The sequence below is a fragment of the Physeter macrocephalus genome, chromosome 20 (genome assembly GCF_002837175.3).
Source record: "Physeter macrocephalus isolate SW-GA chromosome 20, ASM283717v5, whole genome shotgun sequence".
Classification (NCBI taxonomy): Eukaryota; Metazoa; Chordata; class Mammalia; order Artiodactyla; family Physeteridae; genus Physeter; species Physeter macrocephalus.
Genome location: NC_041233.1, coordinates 95024392 through 95043328, shown reverse-complemented (window position 1 = coordinate 95043328; position 18937 = coordinate 95024392). Strand labels below are relative to the sequence as shown.

The 18937-nt window shown below is 39.8% G+C and overlaps 2 protein-coding genes across 7 annotated transcripts in view; both read left to right on the top strand.

The window, feature by feature from the left end:
• Positions 1-18937, top strand: part of NRG1 (neuregulin 1) — a 1065472-nt gene that overhangs the window by 933760 nt on the left and 112775 nt on the right. The window lies entirely within an intron of this gene.
• On the top strand, positions 15014-15440 carry LOC129391621 (uncharacterized). The gene has a single exon (XM_055080834.1). The coding sequence runs from the start codon at positions 15243-15245 to the stop codon at positions 15417-15419; it is 177 nt and encodes a 58-aa protein (XP_054936809.1). The 5' UTR covers positions 15014-15242; the 3' UTR covers positions 15420-15440.

The following is an 18937-nucleotide window of genomic DNA, read 5'->3' as shown; positions in this document are numbered from 1 at the left end:
TTTTAAGGAACCTCCATACTGTTCTCCATAGTAGCTGTATCAATTTACATTCCCACCAGCAGTGCAAGAGTGTTCCCTTTTCTCCACACCCTCTCCAGAGGACACCATTTTTAAAAAAGTGAAAACTGTTTCAGCAATGTTCTTTCAAATGCACCTTCAATGTTAATATAAAATAAGAAAGTTCCACCCCAATATATATCCTTTTCTTCATTGGATATACAATACCATTATTGGAAATTCACAGAATGACAGTGTTCAGCATTAAAATTATGTTGTAAGGATAAAAAAAATTCAAATTGATTTAGATGTTGAATAAGTGGATTGCTCTGTATATTTTCATCAGAATTAACTGAAAAAAGGAAAAATCATGTTCTAATTTGATAAAGGATATTAATTCTGATCATTTTATTGTTGGTTTCTTTCATTACCATCAATTCATATTTGAACAGCTCATATATTTATGAGGATGATAACTTATAACTTTAATAGTAAAGCTTATTTGGTCATCTTTAATCTTGCCACGTCAGTGATTTTGCAGAGCCTAGGTAGTTACCAGAAGAACTAATGTTAGTCAAAATGTTTAATACTTCTTTCTTTCAATCACGTTGACCTTCTTTATTGATTAAACTAGCTTCTACAAGCAACCAATTATTGAATCAAATCTTCAGATCTGAATCTGTATGTATGTAATATAATTTTTTCTTTTTGATGTTTATATTTTGAAATGTCAGAATTTCTATGCATTTAAAATGTTTCCTTAATAATTCAGGAAATTTGGGTAACTAAATTTAAAACATTGCATTGGCGTCACCAGTAAATAAGAAGTCTTCATCAAAAAGATAATAAAATGTATTAATATTTTCTTTTTTTTATTTTAGTCCACCTGCCAAAAACAGTCAAACAAAAGACTTTTTAAAGAACTGTAAAAAAAAAATCAACCCACCGTCAGATTTTTACTATAGCCCAGTCTGTTTTGATGGGTGTTTTGTTTTGATAGTTTCTGAGAATGGAAATAGATGGATTATGTTTTTCTGCCTCCAATTGTCCGGTACTTCTAAAGGCCTCTTGCCTGGACATGGTCCCTTCTGGAAATGAATTTCTGCATTCTTCTTCCATCACTCGTCAAAACAAAACGCTCTCAGAAGTAAATGTTTTCATAACTGGATCCTAAGTGAAGGAAAATCTGAGAAACTTAGACATGCATATACAACAAACAGTATTTCTTGCTGGTTTCTCTTTTTTTTTAATCACTCCACAATGTGTCTACCACACAAATAGAATCTATTCTAAGACTATGGACTCTCACTTCTGCAGTATTTGCATTCGTGCCAGAGTGGGATTAGGAAAATGAAGTCCTTTCTGTAACACCTTGGAAGCAGGAACCACTGCAGCCTCCTTCCCTCTTTCTTTCTCAGTCTTGTGCAGGGCCTGGTGCATATTAGGCACTTAGGAAACAATTAGTGAATGAATGAATGAAGTTCTCAAAGGCAGCAGGGATAAGATCAACCTAGCCCAGATTTGGAAAAACTGAGAAAAGGCACACATTTTTAAAAATATGTGGGAAATCTATGGCAGAAGAGTCATTAAAGACCAAACTTTCCCTTTTCACTTTAATATGGATAATTTTGAACTTGCTGTAAACACAAAGTGTTTCCCAATACTGATTTAATTTCTTCCAAGTAATACTTGAAAGAGAGAAATTAAACTTTCCTGCTGATCTCTGGGTTTATGGCATGTCTTCTTCCCTCATCTTGTTGCTATTAGAAGCAGTATACAATAGAGGGGCATTACGGTGTGTAGTAGGTTAAAGTTCTTTGATTCATGGACTTACCGGCAACATCATTTGAATGGGTTGGTTTCATCGTGGCCAAATTGAAGCCACACAGAATAAAGAATAACTAAGTGGATCACCTGATGTTGCAAATTAAATTCTGGCATCAGAAAAAGGTACACTGATTTGAGAAATAAATCTGTCCAAAGTGGAGATTGTGATATGTGTGTGAACTTAACCTTCTCATTATCATATTTATTCGTGTTCTTTTCTCTTCCTCCTCTCGCCCCACTTCAGTCTTGTTTGGGTCCAGGTCCTGTAGAGCTCAACAGAAAAATCATTTCTTATGTTATCAGTGACACTTTTTTAAATTCATTTTTTATTGAAGTATAGTTGAAGTATAATATTATATAAGTTACAGGTGTACCATATAGTGATTCACAATTTTTAGAGGTTATACTCCATTTATCGTTATTCTAAAATACTGGCTATATCCCCTGTGTTGTACAATATATCCTTGGAGCTTTTTTTTTGTTTTTTTTTTTTGGCTGCACCACGAGGCCTGTGGGCTCTTAGTTCCCTGACCAGGGATTGAAGCCCCAGCAGTGAAAGTGTGGCGTCTTAACCACTGGACCACCAGGGAATTCCCCTTGTAGCTTATTTTATATCTAATAGTTTGTACCTCTTAGTCCCCTACCCCTATATTGCCCCTCCCCACTTCCCTCTCCCCACTGGTAACCACTAGTTTGTACTCTATATCTGTGAGTCTGCTTCTTTTTTGTTATAGTCACTAGTTTGTTGTATTTTTTAGATTCCACGTATAAGTCATATCATACAGTATCTGTCTTTATCTGTCTGACTTACTTCACTTAGCATAATACCCTCCAATGACTTTTTTAAAGTCTTCTTCCGGGCTTCCCTGGTGGCGCAGTGGTTGAGAGTCCGCCTGCTGATGCAGGGGACACGGGTTCGTGCCCCGGTCCGGGAAGATCCCACGTGCCGCGGAGCGGCTGGGCCCGTGAGCCATGGCCGCTGAGCCTGCGCGTCCGGAGCCTGTGCTCCGCAACGGGAGAGGCCACAGCAGTGAGAGCCCCGCGTACCGCAAAAAAAAAAAAAAAAAAAAAAAAAAGTCTTCTTCCATTGGTTGTACTTTCAAAATATAATTCTTAAGAGGAGAAGGATCCTGATAGTGAGAGTTATAAATAAGGAAGGACTGATGTGTATCTAATACTTGCCGCGATGTCTGACCTGCTTCTGTTTTTTACAGTCAACCTTCTCATCTGTTTTCCGAGGTGACTAAGACCTTAGCGCGCTCAAAATTCGAATCATGCCTTCTCTCTCGGCAGATAACCTCACTTGCTACTTCAGAGAAAGGAGAGATTATGGAGTGGAACTTCTTTTACCTTCTTGCTACCAAATCTATAAGCCTCAGCACAATGCCAGGGACAGAAGCGGCCACTTAGTAAACATTATTTTGGATGGATGGGTGGATGGATATGTAGATAAATTAACATATATTGTGGGGCTATAGAAATGTAAATTGCTTTCGTTACATAAAATACCACGACTTTTAAATCTGCAATCTGCTTTTGAGAAGCAGGTCATCCTGAGGTTTCCCATTTTTTACCTGCCAGAGTGTGAAAAGAAGTTAGTTTAAATGCTGAGCAGCAAATTTCCTAATCACTTGCTGTATGTTGGCTGAATTACAGTAATATCATCATTTTGAGTTGGACAACGCAAGCATTTAGCCTGATTTTTTGACAGCGTACATACCACTAAAATAATTATTTTTGTACCCATTCAACACATTTTTTTTTTACCAGCCAGAGGTTATTTTGAACCCTTCTGTCTCCACGCGTACAGTTAGCTCTGAGCCTAAGATGCCTAAGATGTTTTGCCTTCTCTTGCACTTTTTTTTTGGGTTTCATTTCAGAGCTCTCTCTCTGCTGTTCTTTTGCTCACCAAATGCTTAGGTACCTTAAAAAATGCTTAAGTAGTAGTACTTGTCTCAACAGATTCTTTGGTATTAAGGTATATGAGTGGTTAACAATAATTTAACTTCTGATAGGCCCATACGAAACTTGGAGTCTTTTTGTGGGTAAAGGGAAGACTGAGAGGGTTGCACTTGGACATGGGTACTTTTTGGATGCCTTTGACATCAGTCAGTGATAGACTACGGCAAACATTTGGAAGGACGTGGTGATATAAGAAAAGATGGGGCTAAATCCAGGTATTTAACCTGGGGTTAAGGAGGCAACCTGAGGATGGGTTATTTGTCTGACCTCTAGTGACAGAGTCCTGGCAAAGCCTCAGGAAAGAATTTTTGAGAAACACTTCAAAAGATTTATGTTTCATTTGAGAAGCCTGTCTAAAAGCCCTTTGAACCACTTAAGTTAAGCTTTCCCTTCTTATGGACAGTATGTGGGGACAGAAATAAGCGTATGGTTGAAACTCTGCATTGCAGTGAGATGTAAAAGAAGTACTTTTCCTGCTAGGTTAAATTGCTGTGCATGCCTCTTGCTGTCAGTGACATGATTTAGTTAAATACAGATGCTTTTAGAGGGGCTTTGTACTGCGTCATAAATATTTAATAGTTTTATAAAATATGTGTATGCATAACTGGGTGGGAAATACAGCAGTGGAGAAACTCAACTTCCACATCAGAGCCTTTGGCTTTATAGTGTCCACTGACCAGTTGATCTTTGAAAAAGATGTGTTCAGGATGGGAGTATCGTTAACAATAAAAGGATTCTTTTTTTTTTTTTTTTTCTCAACAAAGTGAAGCTTACTGTCCAACCTTACTGATTTTGTCAGTAGAATGAACTGTACAATTTCCCTATTCATGTTTTTCGTAGATGTTCCAATCCCTAGTGACTGAAGTATCACATTAAAAAAAAAGAAATCCCTTCTCAATAAATGAATGGTCTGGGAGGTGGGGTCAGGAAAAGCTCTTAGATTTTCTGCAGCAGCTAATGGTTTGTCGTATAAAGATACTCCATTGTCATTAGACAGTGATTCAAATTATGGTGAATCTTATATTCTTGATATAATTTTGGAATTCATCTTAAAGTGAGTGTGGTGGGGGAAGGTGGGTGAGGAGGCGTCGTGCAGTGGAGGAAGGAGAATAATTGAGTGCAGGTTACCGAATGTGGAATTGGTAGATTATTTGGTTTGGTTTGGCATCGGTTTAAGAGTTTTTATAATAAAACATACTACATATATGGTAGTCAGAAACAGCCATGAAAAAGTCTTTTTTAAACTTTTTCTAGCATTTCATTATGAAATTTTGAAATATACAGAAAAGTTGAATGACTTGTAAACAACGTATGCCCAATCTCTAGATTTTACAGTGTTAACAGTTGCCATATTTGCTTTATCAAATATGTATCCATTTATCTATCAATCATCTTTTTATTTTTGATGAAATTTCATGTAAGTTGCATATGTGAATGCATCTTGTCTCCAAATATTCCAGCATGCATGATGTATATGTCTTATTACACTATTTAAAATAATATATAGGTGATGGATTATGTCAACAAATAGAATATAGGTTTCTCTGGAATAAGTCTTCATAATTGGACCTGGGATTTTCTAGTCATCGTATCTCAGAGTATAACTCAGTCATCAGACGCCTTCCTTTTCCTCTTCCTGACAATCACTCCTTCCTGTGTCCCAGACTTCTAATTCTCCAGATTAAAAGAGGATGTGAGCCTGGCTCACCAATTCTCAGATATTGACAACATTTGATATTGTATGTGTTTGAATCATTCATCGCAATAATACTGGGCTGATCCCTATTTTGGGAGTGACCGTCTTCTTTCCTGAGGATAAGCTCCCTTCCATTCACTAAAGTTTCTTTATTCTATACCTTCTTTTTTTAAATTTAATTTTTCTTTTATGTTGGAGTATAGTTGATTTACAATGCTGTGTTAGTTTCAGGTGTACAGCAAAGTGGTTCAGTTATCCATATACATATATCCATTCTTTTTCAGATTCTTTTCCCCTATAGGTTATTACAGAATATTGAGTAGAGTTCCCTGTGCTATACAGTAGGTCCTTGTTGATTATCCATTTTATATAGTGTGTGTATGTTAATCCCAAACTCCTGATTTATCCCTCCCCCACTTTCCCCTTTGGTAACCATAAGTTTGTTTTCCACGTCTGTAAGTCTATCTCTGTTTTGTAAATAAGTTCATTTGTATCATCTTTTTAGATTCCACGTATAAGTGATGTCGTATATTTGTCTTTCTCTGTCTGACTTACTTTACTTAGTGTGATAATCTCTAGGTTCTTTATTCTGGACCTTCTCATGTAAGCGATTAGAGCCCACATTCTGTGTGTCCCCTTAATGATGAAATGCTGTTGAATGAGTCTAAATATGAATATTCTTTTCTTAATAACCTCCAGAAAAAGGGTCTGAATATTCAGTAGAGTTGTGACCAAAAGTGGTCATGGGAGCATTATATAGATTAAACTTTCAAGCAGAAACAGTGGCAGTAAAAGGTCAAAGTGAGATGTTTCTATAGAGATAACCTGTGGCAGTAATGATAGAACATCTAAAGCATCCATTCTCTGGCAGTAACTCAAGGATATCTACATGGTTAGTACATAACTAGAGAGCTTCCCTTTGTAGAAATGAGTTGAAAGAGGCAGAGCAACAGCCCTGAAGTCCAGTCTTGACTTTGACATTAATTTTGGTGCTCCAGGCAGATTATTTTTATCTTCGGAGACTGTTTTTTTTTTTTTTTTCTTCGTCTTCTTCTATAAGATAAAATTCATGGGTAAGGGCTGTTCCAACTCCAATAGTCAATGAAAAATTGAAATCTATTCTTGAGATTATTACAGTTCATCTTTGCATTAAGCCTACATCCTTTCACTCCACATAATTTCAGAGATAGAAAAGAAACAAGTCATCCTTAAACAAATCTGACTCTAGCAATACATGGTACGATTTATGATAGGAAGTTCTGAATGGGAGGTCAAATCATAAGATATTTTTGTCTTATGACTTTCAAATTCATAGTTTTAAAGTAATAAAGATTGCAACAATGCAGAAAGAGTTCCCACCCCTTGGACTGAGAAATAGCAGAAAAATATAGAGCTGGCATTTGCTTTTAAATGGGATACTTACGCGTGTATGAGTATCGTAAGGCTTATGACCTTACAACAGAATCACGGGTTAGACGGCTCACTGGAATGCCACATCCGTTCTAGAAACTGCATATATTTTTATCACTCCCTTTTTTCCCTTTGGTGGAGCTTTACATTTTTCTTTTGATCAGCAGCAAGGAGAGAACTGTGTAGACTCTATGGAAAATGTATATTGTTAACATGTTTCCTCTGGCTGAAGTCTTTTCAGATTTAGAAATTTGGATTGTATTTAAAAGTAGAACAATTCAGATCATTCCCTTCCGCAAGCTTCCTTTATTTCAGGTAAATTGTGAGGGCTTATTTTATACGTGGCTTTATATGACGTTTCAGAATCTCTGCAGTAGATGGTACTCTCTTATGAGTAATTCCTAACCGCCTTCACATGTGGACCACCTCATGCCCAACAGTTTCTACCTGAAACAGAAGATTTAAAAAACAAATTTCTAGGGCATTTGTAAGAGTGAGGTGCTCTACACTACATTTTTTGATTCGTCTGGGGACCAGCTTATAGAGTCAGCTGACCAGCAACTGAGCTATAAACAAATAGCTAGTGCCTAAGTATAAATCAAATTCAAAAACTTCCATGTTTTGAAACTTTACTGAATTTGTATTAAATTAGCATTGATTATCAGAGGTATTTCTTCCTTATGTTTAATTTCTCTTACTGCACCAAAGTACAGCCTTTATGATTTTCTTTAAATAAGATTATACATGTACATGCGCTTAAAAACACAGATGATCCCTTGTATTTTTGTGCCATTTGCCACAATATTTAAGAATAAAACAAGCAAACAGAAATGATCTCTTAGCGTGCTGCTTTGTGCTGTGAACCTATAGTAGTGAATATTAATGAAACAGAGCAAAGATATTTGTTCAAGTCAACTGATTCCACATATATTGCTCTATTAAACATTATGAATGACCATCCATCCATATAACCTCAGAGTAGTCACTATAGAGATGATTTTCCTTCTTTCCATCATATACAGTGTAATTTAATAGTATTTGCATTTATTCACACAAATAAAACTCTGTATGGCATATCCATGTCTTTAAGATAGTTTTTCCATAGTTTATACATCCCTCTTTAGTAGAGTTTCCATACCGATGCATTAACTCAATAACACTTAACTGAGTGCCTTCTGTGTGCCAGGCATGTTCTAGGTAGTAGGGATATAGTGATGCAAACAGACACAAGTGCTTGCCCTTATGGAATTTACATTCTGGTGATGAGTTTATCACACATTTCAAAACAAAGCACACTGTGTTGAAAATACAGATAGCTCAAATTGCCAGTCTCTCCCCAGTTTTTGCTCATATTTCTGGTATATTCTAAATACGGGAATGGAATGGTGTTGAGCAATGAGAAGTAACATTTTGAGTGCCTAAAATGAGCTAGAGTTATAAGCCTTGCTCATTTTCTCATAAAACTTCTTTTGAATTGAAACTCTCAGTGACACATCAATTTATTATATCTTTGTGCTTTTGAGTTCCTTGGGATGCAGTATTGCATCATCAACATCAATTTAGAGTTCTTAGTTAATTAATAATTGTCAGAGATTCAATGCTACATGACCTACTAAGATTTTGTAGAAGAAAGGGCAACCTATACGTGACAAAGTCTCATTATTTTAGTGCAGTCCACTAGTAAAAGCGGTCAGATAGACTATGTTTTCCTTTTGACAGTAAATGTTGGGAAAGCTGAAACCATGATGAGTGTGCAGTGTAATTTCTTTTTATTGAGTTGGAATTCACATAACATAAAATTGACTGTTTTACTGTGAACAATTCATTGGCATTTATCACAACGATGTGCAACCACCATCTCCATCTAGTTTCAAACATGTTCAGGGTAATTGTAACAGAAAGGTGACGTGTAAAACTAAAAGCAAAATCAACCATTTGTATAGAAAAATACTAGGTTCTTTCAAAGTAAACACATTATAACCATCAGATTTAATAAAAACATCTTTCTAGATAAAATTCTCACATCCTCATCTTTGACATCATTTACTGTCTCTTGAGCTGTAGCTGAAGATCAAAGGATCTAAACTTATAAAGAACAAAATGTGCCAGAGTAAATTGATCATCTTGTTACAAAATGAGGACACAGACCCAGAGTCAGTAACAAATATTAGATACAGCTCCTCACAAAATAATTCTTACAATGAAGTCAGATTGTCTTTTCTGAGATAATTTTCACTGGGTAAGAATAAAGTAGAATCAGAGTCTTGACTCATCCTCAAAGTGGGCAGAAAAGTACCTGCCCAGTAAGGTGAACTGAGTTTCATCTCACCTGTTTAGCATTATGAATAATGTAGAAGAACATCAAAGAGCATGTGGACTTGGTTTGCCCTCTGAGAACTTTTCTGTTTGGTTGAAGAAAGAATTACAGGAAAAACAGTTAAATGTTGGGTTATTCCCAACTGTCCATCCACTGAAATGATCTGTGGTAGTTGAGAGTTAAGCGTAGGTGGGGTAACAGCGTTTCCCTAAATTCATAAAAGGCGTAGTATTTGGGAACAATCATAAAAATTTGATAAGCACGTATCTGAACTGGACATTAAAAGATTTGAAAAAATGGAGGGGAGTATAGAGGGTATTTTGAATAGATAGATGGACATGAAAAAAGTCTGCCAATTTATTAGAGGTGCCGTAATCTGTGTAATTCAATCGCAATTTAAAAAAAATTAAAATAAAAAAAAATAAAACCAAACAAAATGTATGTATTGAACGGACAGCACAGCTCTAGTTTGGGACAGCCAGATACCGATAGACCTCCTGGCCTTCAAAGAAATTACATCCTTCAGTCCTATATACATAACATAGTTAAATAATAACACCTCGGAAGATGTGCCCCAATAAAAGTAGCGTTAAGGAATGCTGTGTCTGTGACCTGGGAGCACGGAAGGGCTCCATGGAGGAGCTCAGATGTGAGATGGGGAAGATTTCCAGATGGATGGGAGGAGGATAGCAGATCCATTTGAGTACTTGGTCCTCTTATAAGAAGCAGCAAGTTTTAGGGATCCTTTTATGCCCTGAAGCTTTCTTGTGAAAATCATGATTTCATAATTCATTAGCAAATGAATAAATCATTACAACTTATACATAGTCATCTTCAAAGATTGGAATCCAAAAATGAAATCACTGCTGTCGTCGTGGTTTTAGATACCACAAAGTAAATTCTACTTTTTCAGCCGTAAACTTAAGGAGCAAGGGTAAACTTTTTCAGAGATAAATGTTTTCAGAGTGAAATAGCCAACACACCAAAAACAAAATGTAAAAGAGAAAATAAGTTTACATAATATGGTCATCCTCTTTCATCTTCTTTCATCTCCTGGAGTTATGCTGAATATTTCTGATAATAAAATAAATAAAATGAATGCAGAAGCTGTCGCCTAGCCTGACTTGAAGTAGCAGGGGAATTTGAGTATTTTTAATTGGATGATATAATAGGATTGCTTCCTTCACTGAAGCTGGCTTAGGAGGAAGCTGGAATATTGTGTATCAGAAATACGTGTGTTCTGACTTTGTTCTGCTGAATTCCATTCTACATTACATATGTGAGTCTCCTCTCGAGCCAGGTTGACTTACTAACACTTACTTCCTCACTGCCCTGGTGGATTAACGGTGGTTGCAAATTCTTTGTCACACTCTCCATCAAGATTTATTTCCCTCGTCCTTGAATCTCAGCTGGCACTGTGACTGCTTAGCCAACAGGATGAGGTGGAAATAGCCTGTGCCACTTCCAGAGTCTGTATTAAGGAGGACTGGCAGCTTGTGCTTCCTCCCTCTTGGGCTGCACCCTCTCAGAACCCAGCTGCCATGCTGTGGGAGGCCCAGGCCACATGGAGAAGCCACATGTTGGTGCACCATCCAACAGTCCCTGCGGTCTTCCCAGCTGACGTGTGGCACTAGCTGCCAGTCATGTGCGTGAATCTTGAATGTTTCAGCTCAGTTACACCTCAGCGGATTGCAGCCCCAGCTGACATCTAATGGAGCAGAAGAGCCACCCAGCTGAACCCAGTAAACTGCAGGCTAGTGAGATATAACACAGTGGTGGTTGTTTTAAGCTACTTCAGGGCAATTTGTTTCATAGCAATATGTAACTGAAATAGCTTTCCAAGGAAAATCCCGGAACTGAGACTGTGGAAGAGCTCATTCAATTTAAACTAGAAATAGATCATATTTTAAAAACCTATGCTTGGGCTTCCCTGGTGGCGCAGTGGTTGAGAATCCACCTGCCGATGCAGGAGACACGGGTTCGAGCCCTGGTCTGGGAAGATCCTACATGCCGCGGGGCAACTGGGCCCGTGAGCCACAGCTACTGAGCCTGCGCGTCTGGAGCCTGTGCTCCGCAACAAGAGAGGACGCGACAGTGAGAGGCCCGCACACCATGATGAAGAGTGGCCCCCGCTCCCCGCTTGCCACAACTAGAGAAAGCCATCGCACAGAAACGAAGACCCAACACAGCAAAAATTAAAAAAAAATAATAAACCCCTACCCCCAACATCTTCTTAAAAAAAAAAACACAAAAACCTATGCTTAATTCTTGTAACTTCTGAAAATCACTAGGCAGAATTTTAGAAGGCTGTTGTTTTGGAAACTAGGCACCTTTAAGTTCATTTACCAACTACATTAAGGTAAAATTAAAATGCCTATTTCGTGGTTACACTTTCTGGTTCACTTATTTTTCCCGTTGAAGTAATAGATAAGCAATAGGTAATGAGATGCCGTCTTTTGATTCAAAATGAGAAACAGTATTTTTCAGTAGAAAAAGCATGAGTCAGACCTTTGTTCTAATCTTGGTTCTGTTGCTTAAGAGCTGTATGTCCATGGCTAAGTTATCGAAGCTGCCTGAGTCCATTTTTTTAAAAATTATTTTCAAGATAATATGTGCTATACAGGATTAGCAAAGGTCAGAAATCATGTATGCTGAGAACCTAGCAGTGTGCCTGGCACAATGGTGGAGCTCAATAAAAGTAGCTTTTGTTGTTATGAAGGAGGTGGTAATGTGGTTTTAAAAAGTAGTAGAGGGCTTCCCTGGTGGCGCAGTGGTTGCGCGTCCGCCTGCCGATGCAGGGGAACCGGGTTCGCGCCCCGGTCTGGGAAGATCCCACGTGCCGCGGAGCGGCTGGGCCCGTGAGCCACGGCCAATGAGCCTGCGCGTCCGGAGCCTGTGCCCCGCAACGGGAGAGGCCGCAACAGAGCGAGGCCCGCATACCACCAAAAAAAAAAAAAAAAAAAGTAGTAGAAATCTGTCTTTTGTTCATTTTTTAAAGGGACATGGAAATATGGGTGTTCCTGAGCTTTATTGGAGATGGAGCCTAAAGGGTTAAAGTGAGGTGTACTTGCAGTTCTTCCTACAAACATGCATGTTTTATTGGAAGAAATTCTGATCCCTAATCCTATTCACACTACCCTGTTCTCACTTCTTTATTGCTATAGAGATTTGGTAAAGGGATAAAGGCAACTTCTGACTCTTAGTCTCAAGGGTGGAACTAACGGAAAATTCCTTTTATTCTTTACCTCCTGTCCTACTCCCTTTCCTCAATTAGGTTTACCTTCCAGTTGGATGGGAAACAACGTTATAGGTTGCTGGCTCCCTGCAAGCTGATCTTAGCTCCAAGAAGCCACAGTGTTCATAGGCTACATCTCCAGGGAGGACACATACACATCCCACAGCCTGATTTGTGTAGTCCAGGGGAAAAAACAGCTGTGGCGGCCGACAGGATTCTGTCTCCGAAGTTCTGTCCTAGCCTTTACCTAATCTGTTCTTTTCCTTTGTAAGTGTTCGTCACCTTTAATATGACAACTAGAGCAGTGCCCAGTAATTTTTGTCTGCTGAGTACGTCTGTTTTTAATGATTGAGGTGAGGTGGGTAGTTGTTATTGGTGCAAGTGAAGGACCACTCTTCTTAACTATGGGTTACTGTTTTCAGTGTCTTCTCTTAGCTGCCTGATTGGGCTACCTGAACCCCATTTTGGTCTTTGAAATCTAGGTGACCTTGGCTGTGGGTGAAATGCCAGTATATTATACTTGAGTGAAATATTAGTTTGGTGCAGAATTGAGGAGTTAAGTACCACAAATTTAACCTGGGTGATATCTAAAGGAATTATAAATTATTCTAATTTAGCCCAAATATTTACTTGCCTATATTGATTTTGAGAATTTACATGAATATTGATCATTAAAATCTTAATACCTCTCAGTATGAATACTGTAAATGCCTCCATATAGATTTTCTGTGATGTGAAATTTCATGTCCATTGCTAGAATCTTTAAGAAAACTCTCTCTGCATTAAAATCAAATAGTTAAAGCTAGAAAGTAGGCATATGAATTATTTTAAAGTACCAGTTACAGGTATATAAGTGCAGGTGATATAGAGGTGAACTTAAGGATAATTCATTTTGCCCATCAGTTTGTCAGAGTCATAATTGCAATTATGCAAACTGGTTCAGGCTTTTGTCATTGTTGTTAGTGAGAGTACTGCAAACACGTTTTAAGATATTACTACCCGTTAAATCACTTATAATTACGGGCTAATTTAGTTTTGAAAGAAATGATAATATTATCTCATGCTCACTCAGAGCTTAAAAATATTTCAAAGCAGTGGAGATTGTGCTATACAAAACATAATGTGCTTAAAGCAGATTCTCTCAGGATTTAAGCTCTAAATTTTATTGCTTCCGGGACTCACATGATGGTTACGTAGTATGGATTTAGAGACAGTTTTTAAGACTCCTGTTGACATATGTGAGCAAAATGGTTCCTTGGAAACCATTCAGGTGTCCAGTCACAGTAAAGTGCGGATTAAAGATTCAGACGCGTATCGCGTGTGCTGACACGCAACGAACTGGAGGGTCAGGGCAGCCTGGACTGTTAAAGTACAGTGCATTTCTTCCAGTCTTTTAACCACTGCTGTTTTAAAAGGAAAAAGAAAAAAGTCAGCATCGAAACTCTCTGTAAGGTAAAGCTACTGAGACTTAACCCCAAAGGCATGCTCTTATAGAAAACTCTTCTTAATCCTTGCAGTGCGGTTATAGCTGAAGACATGTGGTCTATATTACAGTGCCCAGGGAACTCAACCTCCAACAGTGTGGAGTCACAATGAAGGCTAATTTCAGGATGAAGTGGGAGCCTTTGCTTCCTCTGTAGCTCTGTTACTTACCGGCATTTCTTGTGTGCTGGACATCAGTCCAGGCCTGCTGTGAGTGGGACAAGGGCATTGGAAATTTAAAGGGGGGACCAGAGTGAGGACATATGAACCTCGCTCCCCTCCCCTAGCACCCCGTCCTCCAACATACACTCGGCACTTCACGCTTGGGCTTCACCAAGTCTAACACAATCATTGCAAAAAGGGCTGAAGGCAGAGCTGTCCATGGTTAGAAAAAAAAAAAAAATGTTCTCGCTGTTGGTTGAAAAATCAGGTCATAACTGTCCTCTTGGTGTACAAAACTTATTAGAGGGCTGGGGAAGGAATGCTATCTCTCAGCAGCAGGCAGGAAGAAATTGCTGTTGAAAAGCTTACCTCTCTGGGGAGGAATCAGATATCAGACTTTGCCAAGCCTCAGGTCCAACCCATAAGGTCCCACCTACATGCCTCCCCCCCGCCCCCCGCCCCCCGCGCCCCATCCCAGCTTTGTTAGATTGCTAGCATCGATCGCTGGCTTTTTCTGACCCAACAGTGGGTGCGGGAAAGAGAGCCAGCAAGACTTCGAGCAAGCAAGGTTAGGGTGGAAGACTGGGGCAGCTTCGGTAGGGAGAAGAAAAAAAAAAAAAAAAAAGAGAAGGAGGCGAACGGGGTTGGGGGCCATGGGGACTAAGCTTAACTGGTGCCTGCCAGCTTCTCTTTGATTTGATGGCCTTTATTCCTTCTAATTGGATAAAATAGGAAGTCACTGGCAGTCCCGCGTTGCTGGGTATACTGATTTTACTCAGACCAGCCAGCAGCCCCAGAGTGCGGATGGAGGGAGGCGGGTGGGAGAGGAGGGAGGAAAAAGAAAGGGAAAGGGAGAAAGAGAGAGAGAGAGAGAAGGCTTTTGGAGGAGGAGGGGAGAGGAAGGGAGAGAGACGGTGAGGAAGGGAAGAGCCGCAGAGGAAGAAAGTGAAGGAGCGCTCGGGAAGGACAAAGAGGAGTTGGCTGCCGCGTGAAGGGTGGAGGCAGGGCGGGGAGCGCAGTTACCGCCCCTCCTGGCCGCGCTCTCGCCTTCAGATCCCTCTGCGATGAGACTGTTTGCAGTGATGCTCGGAGGGCAGGCACCTGCTGCTCTGTAATGATTCAGCCCCTTTCAGCCGTCGCGTCAACACAACAGGATGCTGTTGCTACTGTCACTGCTGCCTCTCCTGCCGCCGCCGCCGCCGCCGCCGCCGGTCCTGCTTTTGCTTTTACTTCTCCTGCATGACAGTTGTTTTCTCCATCTGAGCAGACCCCAGTTTCAGATGCTTGAGGTGAGAAACATGCCTTTCAGTTTGGGCTACTGGTTTACTTAATTGACCAACAAATCAGCTCGGTTTCTCTTTTGGCCTCTGTCCTTCTTGACCAGCCGGGATGCTTTGGAGAGGCATTTAAAAGAACTGCAAAAGTGGCCCAGAAACAGCAGTAAAGAATTACAATATACTTTTATTTGGTAGTTGCTAGAGGCTTTCTTTTCTTCTTCACCTGCTTTCCTCCTGAACTCCTCTTGCTTTTGGTAATGGCTTTGGACTTGGACGACTTATCGATTTCCCCCTGTAAGATGCTGTATCATTTGGTTGGGGGATGGTAATGGACGGTGCGGGAGGCCAGGCCTTCTGGAGGTGAGCCGATGGAGATTTATTCCCCAGACATGTCCGAGGTAGCTGCTGAGAGGTCCTCCAGCCCCTCCACTCAGCTGAGTGCAGACCCATCTCTGGATGGGCTTCCGGCAGCAGAAGACATGCCGGAGACCCAGACCGAAGATGGGAGGTCCCCGGGACTCGTGGGCCTGGCCGTTCCCTGCTGTGTCTGCCTGGAAGCTGAGCACCTGAAAGGTTGCCTCAACTCAGAGAAAATCTGCATCGTCCCCATTCTGGCTTGCCTGGTCAGCCTCTGCCTCTGCATCGCCGGCCTCAAGTGGGTGTTTGTGGACAAGATTTTTGAGTATGACTCTCCCACTCACCTTGACCCCGGAGGGTTAGGCCAGGACCCTATTATTTCTCTGGATCCAACTGCTGCCTCAGCTGTGTGGGTATCATCTGAGGCATACGCTTCACCTGTCTCTAGGGCTCACTCTGAAACTGAGGTTCAAGTTACAGTGCAAGTTGACAATGCCGTTGTGTCCTCTGAGCCTTCAGCGGTACCAACCCCGAAGAATCGTATTTTCGCTTTTTCTTTCCTGCCATCCACTGCTCCATCCTTCCCTTCACCCGCTCGGAACCCTGAGGTGAGAACACCCAAGGCAGCCACTCAGCCACAAGCAACAGAAACTAATCTCCAGACTGCTCCTAAACTTTGTAAGTAGAGACAGACAGTTGATGATGTGTAAAGGAGAGGGGTGGGCTTGAGGTCCTCAGAAGTGTTCTCTAGAGTGTGGAGCTGTGTCCTTTTCTTCTTGGATTTTAATGGCATGGTTTGGTTTGAGTGTATCATGTGACTTGGGTGCTCCGGGGTGGCGTGGAGACATGAGTGAAAAGACCTTGTCAGCTGCCGGTTAGAACTGATGCTCTAGCAGCAGCTCCCTCCACCTGGATTGTTAAATCTGGGGTGGGGAACCCAAAACTTCAGCGTCTGGGAGCCATGCTTGAATTTCAGTTACATTCCACTGATTTCTAACACTTTTTAAGATTAAAACATCAGACCATCCATATATATATATATATACGTATATATATATATACGTATATATATATATGTATATATATATATATATACATATATATATATATAAACATGACTTCTGTACAGCAGTGAGTATGATCCTGTGTCTTTTTTGTTTTCCCATGTAAACTTCCGATCACCTCTCCTCACCTTTCTGTTACCCTCTGCCTCCCAGCCAGCCCAAGCTGCCTGTTCTCTTTCTCCACCTCTTCTTCCTGTTCCCTAAACCACTTCTCCCCACGTTTGTATTTTAATTGGTTCTTCCTGGTACCGCATGAAATCTTTAGACGTTTATAGCGCTCACCTCTCAGCAGCGTCAGACAGTTGCTGTCGTACTCAGATAGTAGTTTGAGTTGCTGAGCCCTTATTATGGGGCAGTTTTATTTTATTCAGGACGTGGTACAAATCTGCATGAAAGGATTTTCCCAAATTAGGTTTTTTAAGTTTTACTGAAGTATAGTTGATTTACAATGTTGTGTCAATGTCTTCTGTACAGCTAAGTGACTCAGTTATACATATACATATATATATATTCTTTTTCATATTCTTTTCCATTATGGTTTGGCCAATTAGTGTTGTTTTCTGTAATCAAGTGTTTAAGTAGTTTCCTTGACAGTCATTAAAAAGTACAAGATCCATTAGTAAGGTACATCGTTTTTTTTTTTTTAGATGTATCATTTTTGTCCGTCACCTGAGTAAAGAGAGGCCACGCTCTTCAAACAATACAGAGCAATATACTGCTGTTTGTTCTGGGTCATTGCAATGCTTTAAAATGGAAAAGTTGTCAAAGATGCAACCATGACTAGTCAGATTGTTCTAAACATCATTATAGAAGAGGAGTTTTCTATAGCTTTTTTTTTAATGTTTCTAATTTATTTTTGTTTCTCTATCTTCTATCACTTCTCACCATTGAGACTATTTACTTAGAAAAAAGTAAAGGATCAGAGAATTTGGTTCTGAATAACGTGTGTAAAATCTCTTAGAGTTAAAGGAGAGTTGAGGGTAAAGATTCGGTGATGAAATACCCCTTCTGGTTCCCTCTAGATGGTAATGAAGAATACAAACATCTTTTTTCAGATATATTCAGTATGAAGGAGAGCCGTGTGTTCTAGAAACGCAGAAAAACTTGATTTGTGCTTGTGATTCAAGCTCATTTCATACACACGAGTTTCAGTGGCAAAGATTTAAAGAAAAAAGAGGCTTGTTTTTCAGGTGTAGTTAGGGAAGAACCTCCTTTCTGCAGACACTGCTTTGTATCTTTATCAAATCCCTGACGTGTCATTAAAGGTCTGACAGCCATCACTGTATTCACCGCCTCTTCCCACCTGGCAAAGTGACCGGGAAATAATACCCAGATGAAATGACAGGCTATAAAAAGCAAGTACAGATCTTGCAAAGAGAAGCACAATTCACCATGAAGACAAGGTTACTTCTTTGTCTTTATCATTTTCAACTTAAGTCTTTAATTAAAATGTGCCTGAATAGGTTTAGCTGTCCAGAAAAAGAAAGAGGACCCTATGAAAAACTCTTCAACTAAATCCTGTAATTTTGTCATCAGAGGAAAACAAGCAAACAAAGAAACCTCCAGCACAGTTTGCTGATCTAGGACCATGTTAAAAAGTATGTTGTGATGTTTTGAGAAATTCTTTTTTAAGGTAAATTCTTCTACTAAGTGTTTTCATAGATTATACATTCCATGCAGTTTCTTTTCTCTTTTCCAAACCAGGACATTGATTTTTCTGGCATTTCTATTGAGTGGAAAAGATTTACTGCTGCCTAAAAGCATCACAGTGGCCGGTTCTGGCCAGATGCACAGCTGCAGCATTCTCAGTGCGTTGGAGATAAGCCTGCAAAAGCTGTCTGGGAAGTAGTTTTCTCCTGAAAAGTTAGGGCTAGACAGTTGGTTAACACTTTACTGCCTATAGGGTTTGCTGTGTGGAACACTCTGGGTTAATTTTTTGAACTAGTGCCTGAAAACAACAAAAACACGAATATCCTAAAAATTGTGCATCTATATTCCTTTTATTTTGGAAAGGGATTTGGTCCAGGGAGCTTTGTTTTCAAACACTCATAAGTGGTTGCTTTTGTTGGTTAAGAAGCTTGTAACCATTAACGAAAGGAAAGCAAAAAAAAAAAAAAGCTTGGAATTAGGTTGTCATTTTGCAATCTGTTT

Coding starts and splice junctions, on each gene's coding strand:
- LOC129391621 (XM_055080834.1), top strand. CDS start 15,243: ATGCTGTTGCTACTGTCACTGCTGCCTCTCCTGCCGCCGCCGCCGCCG.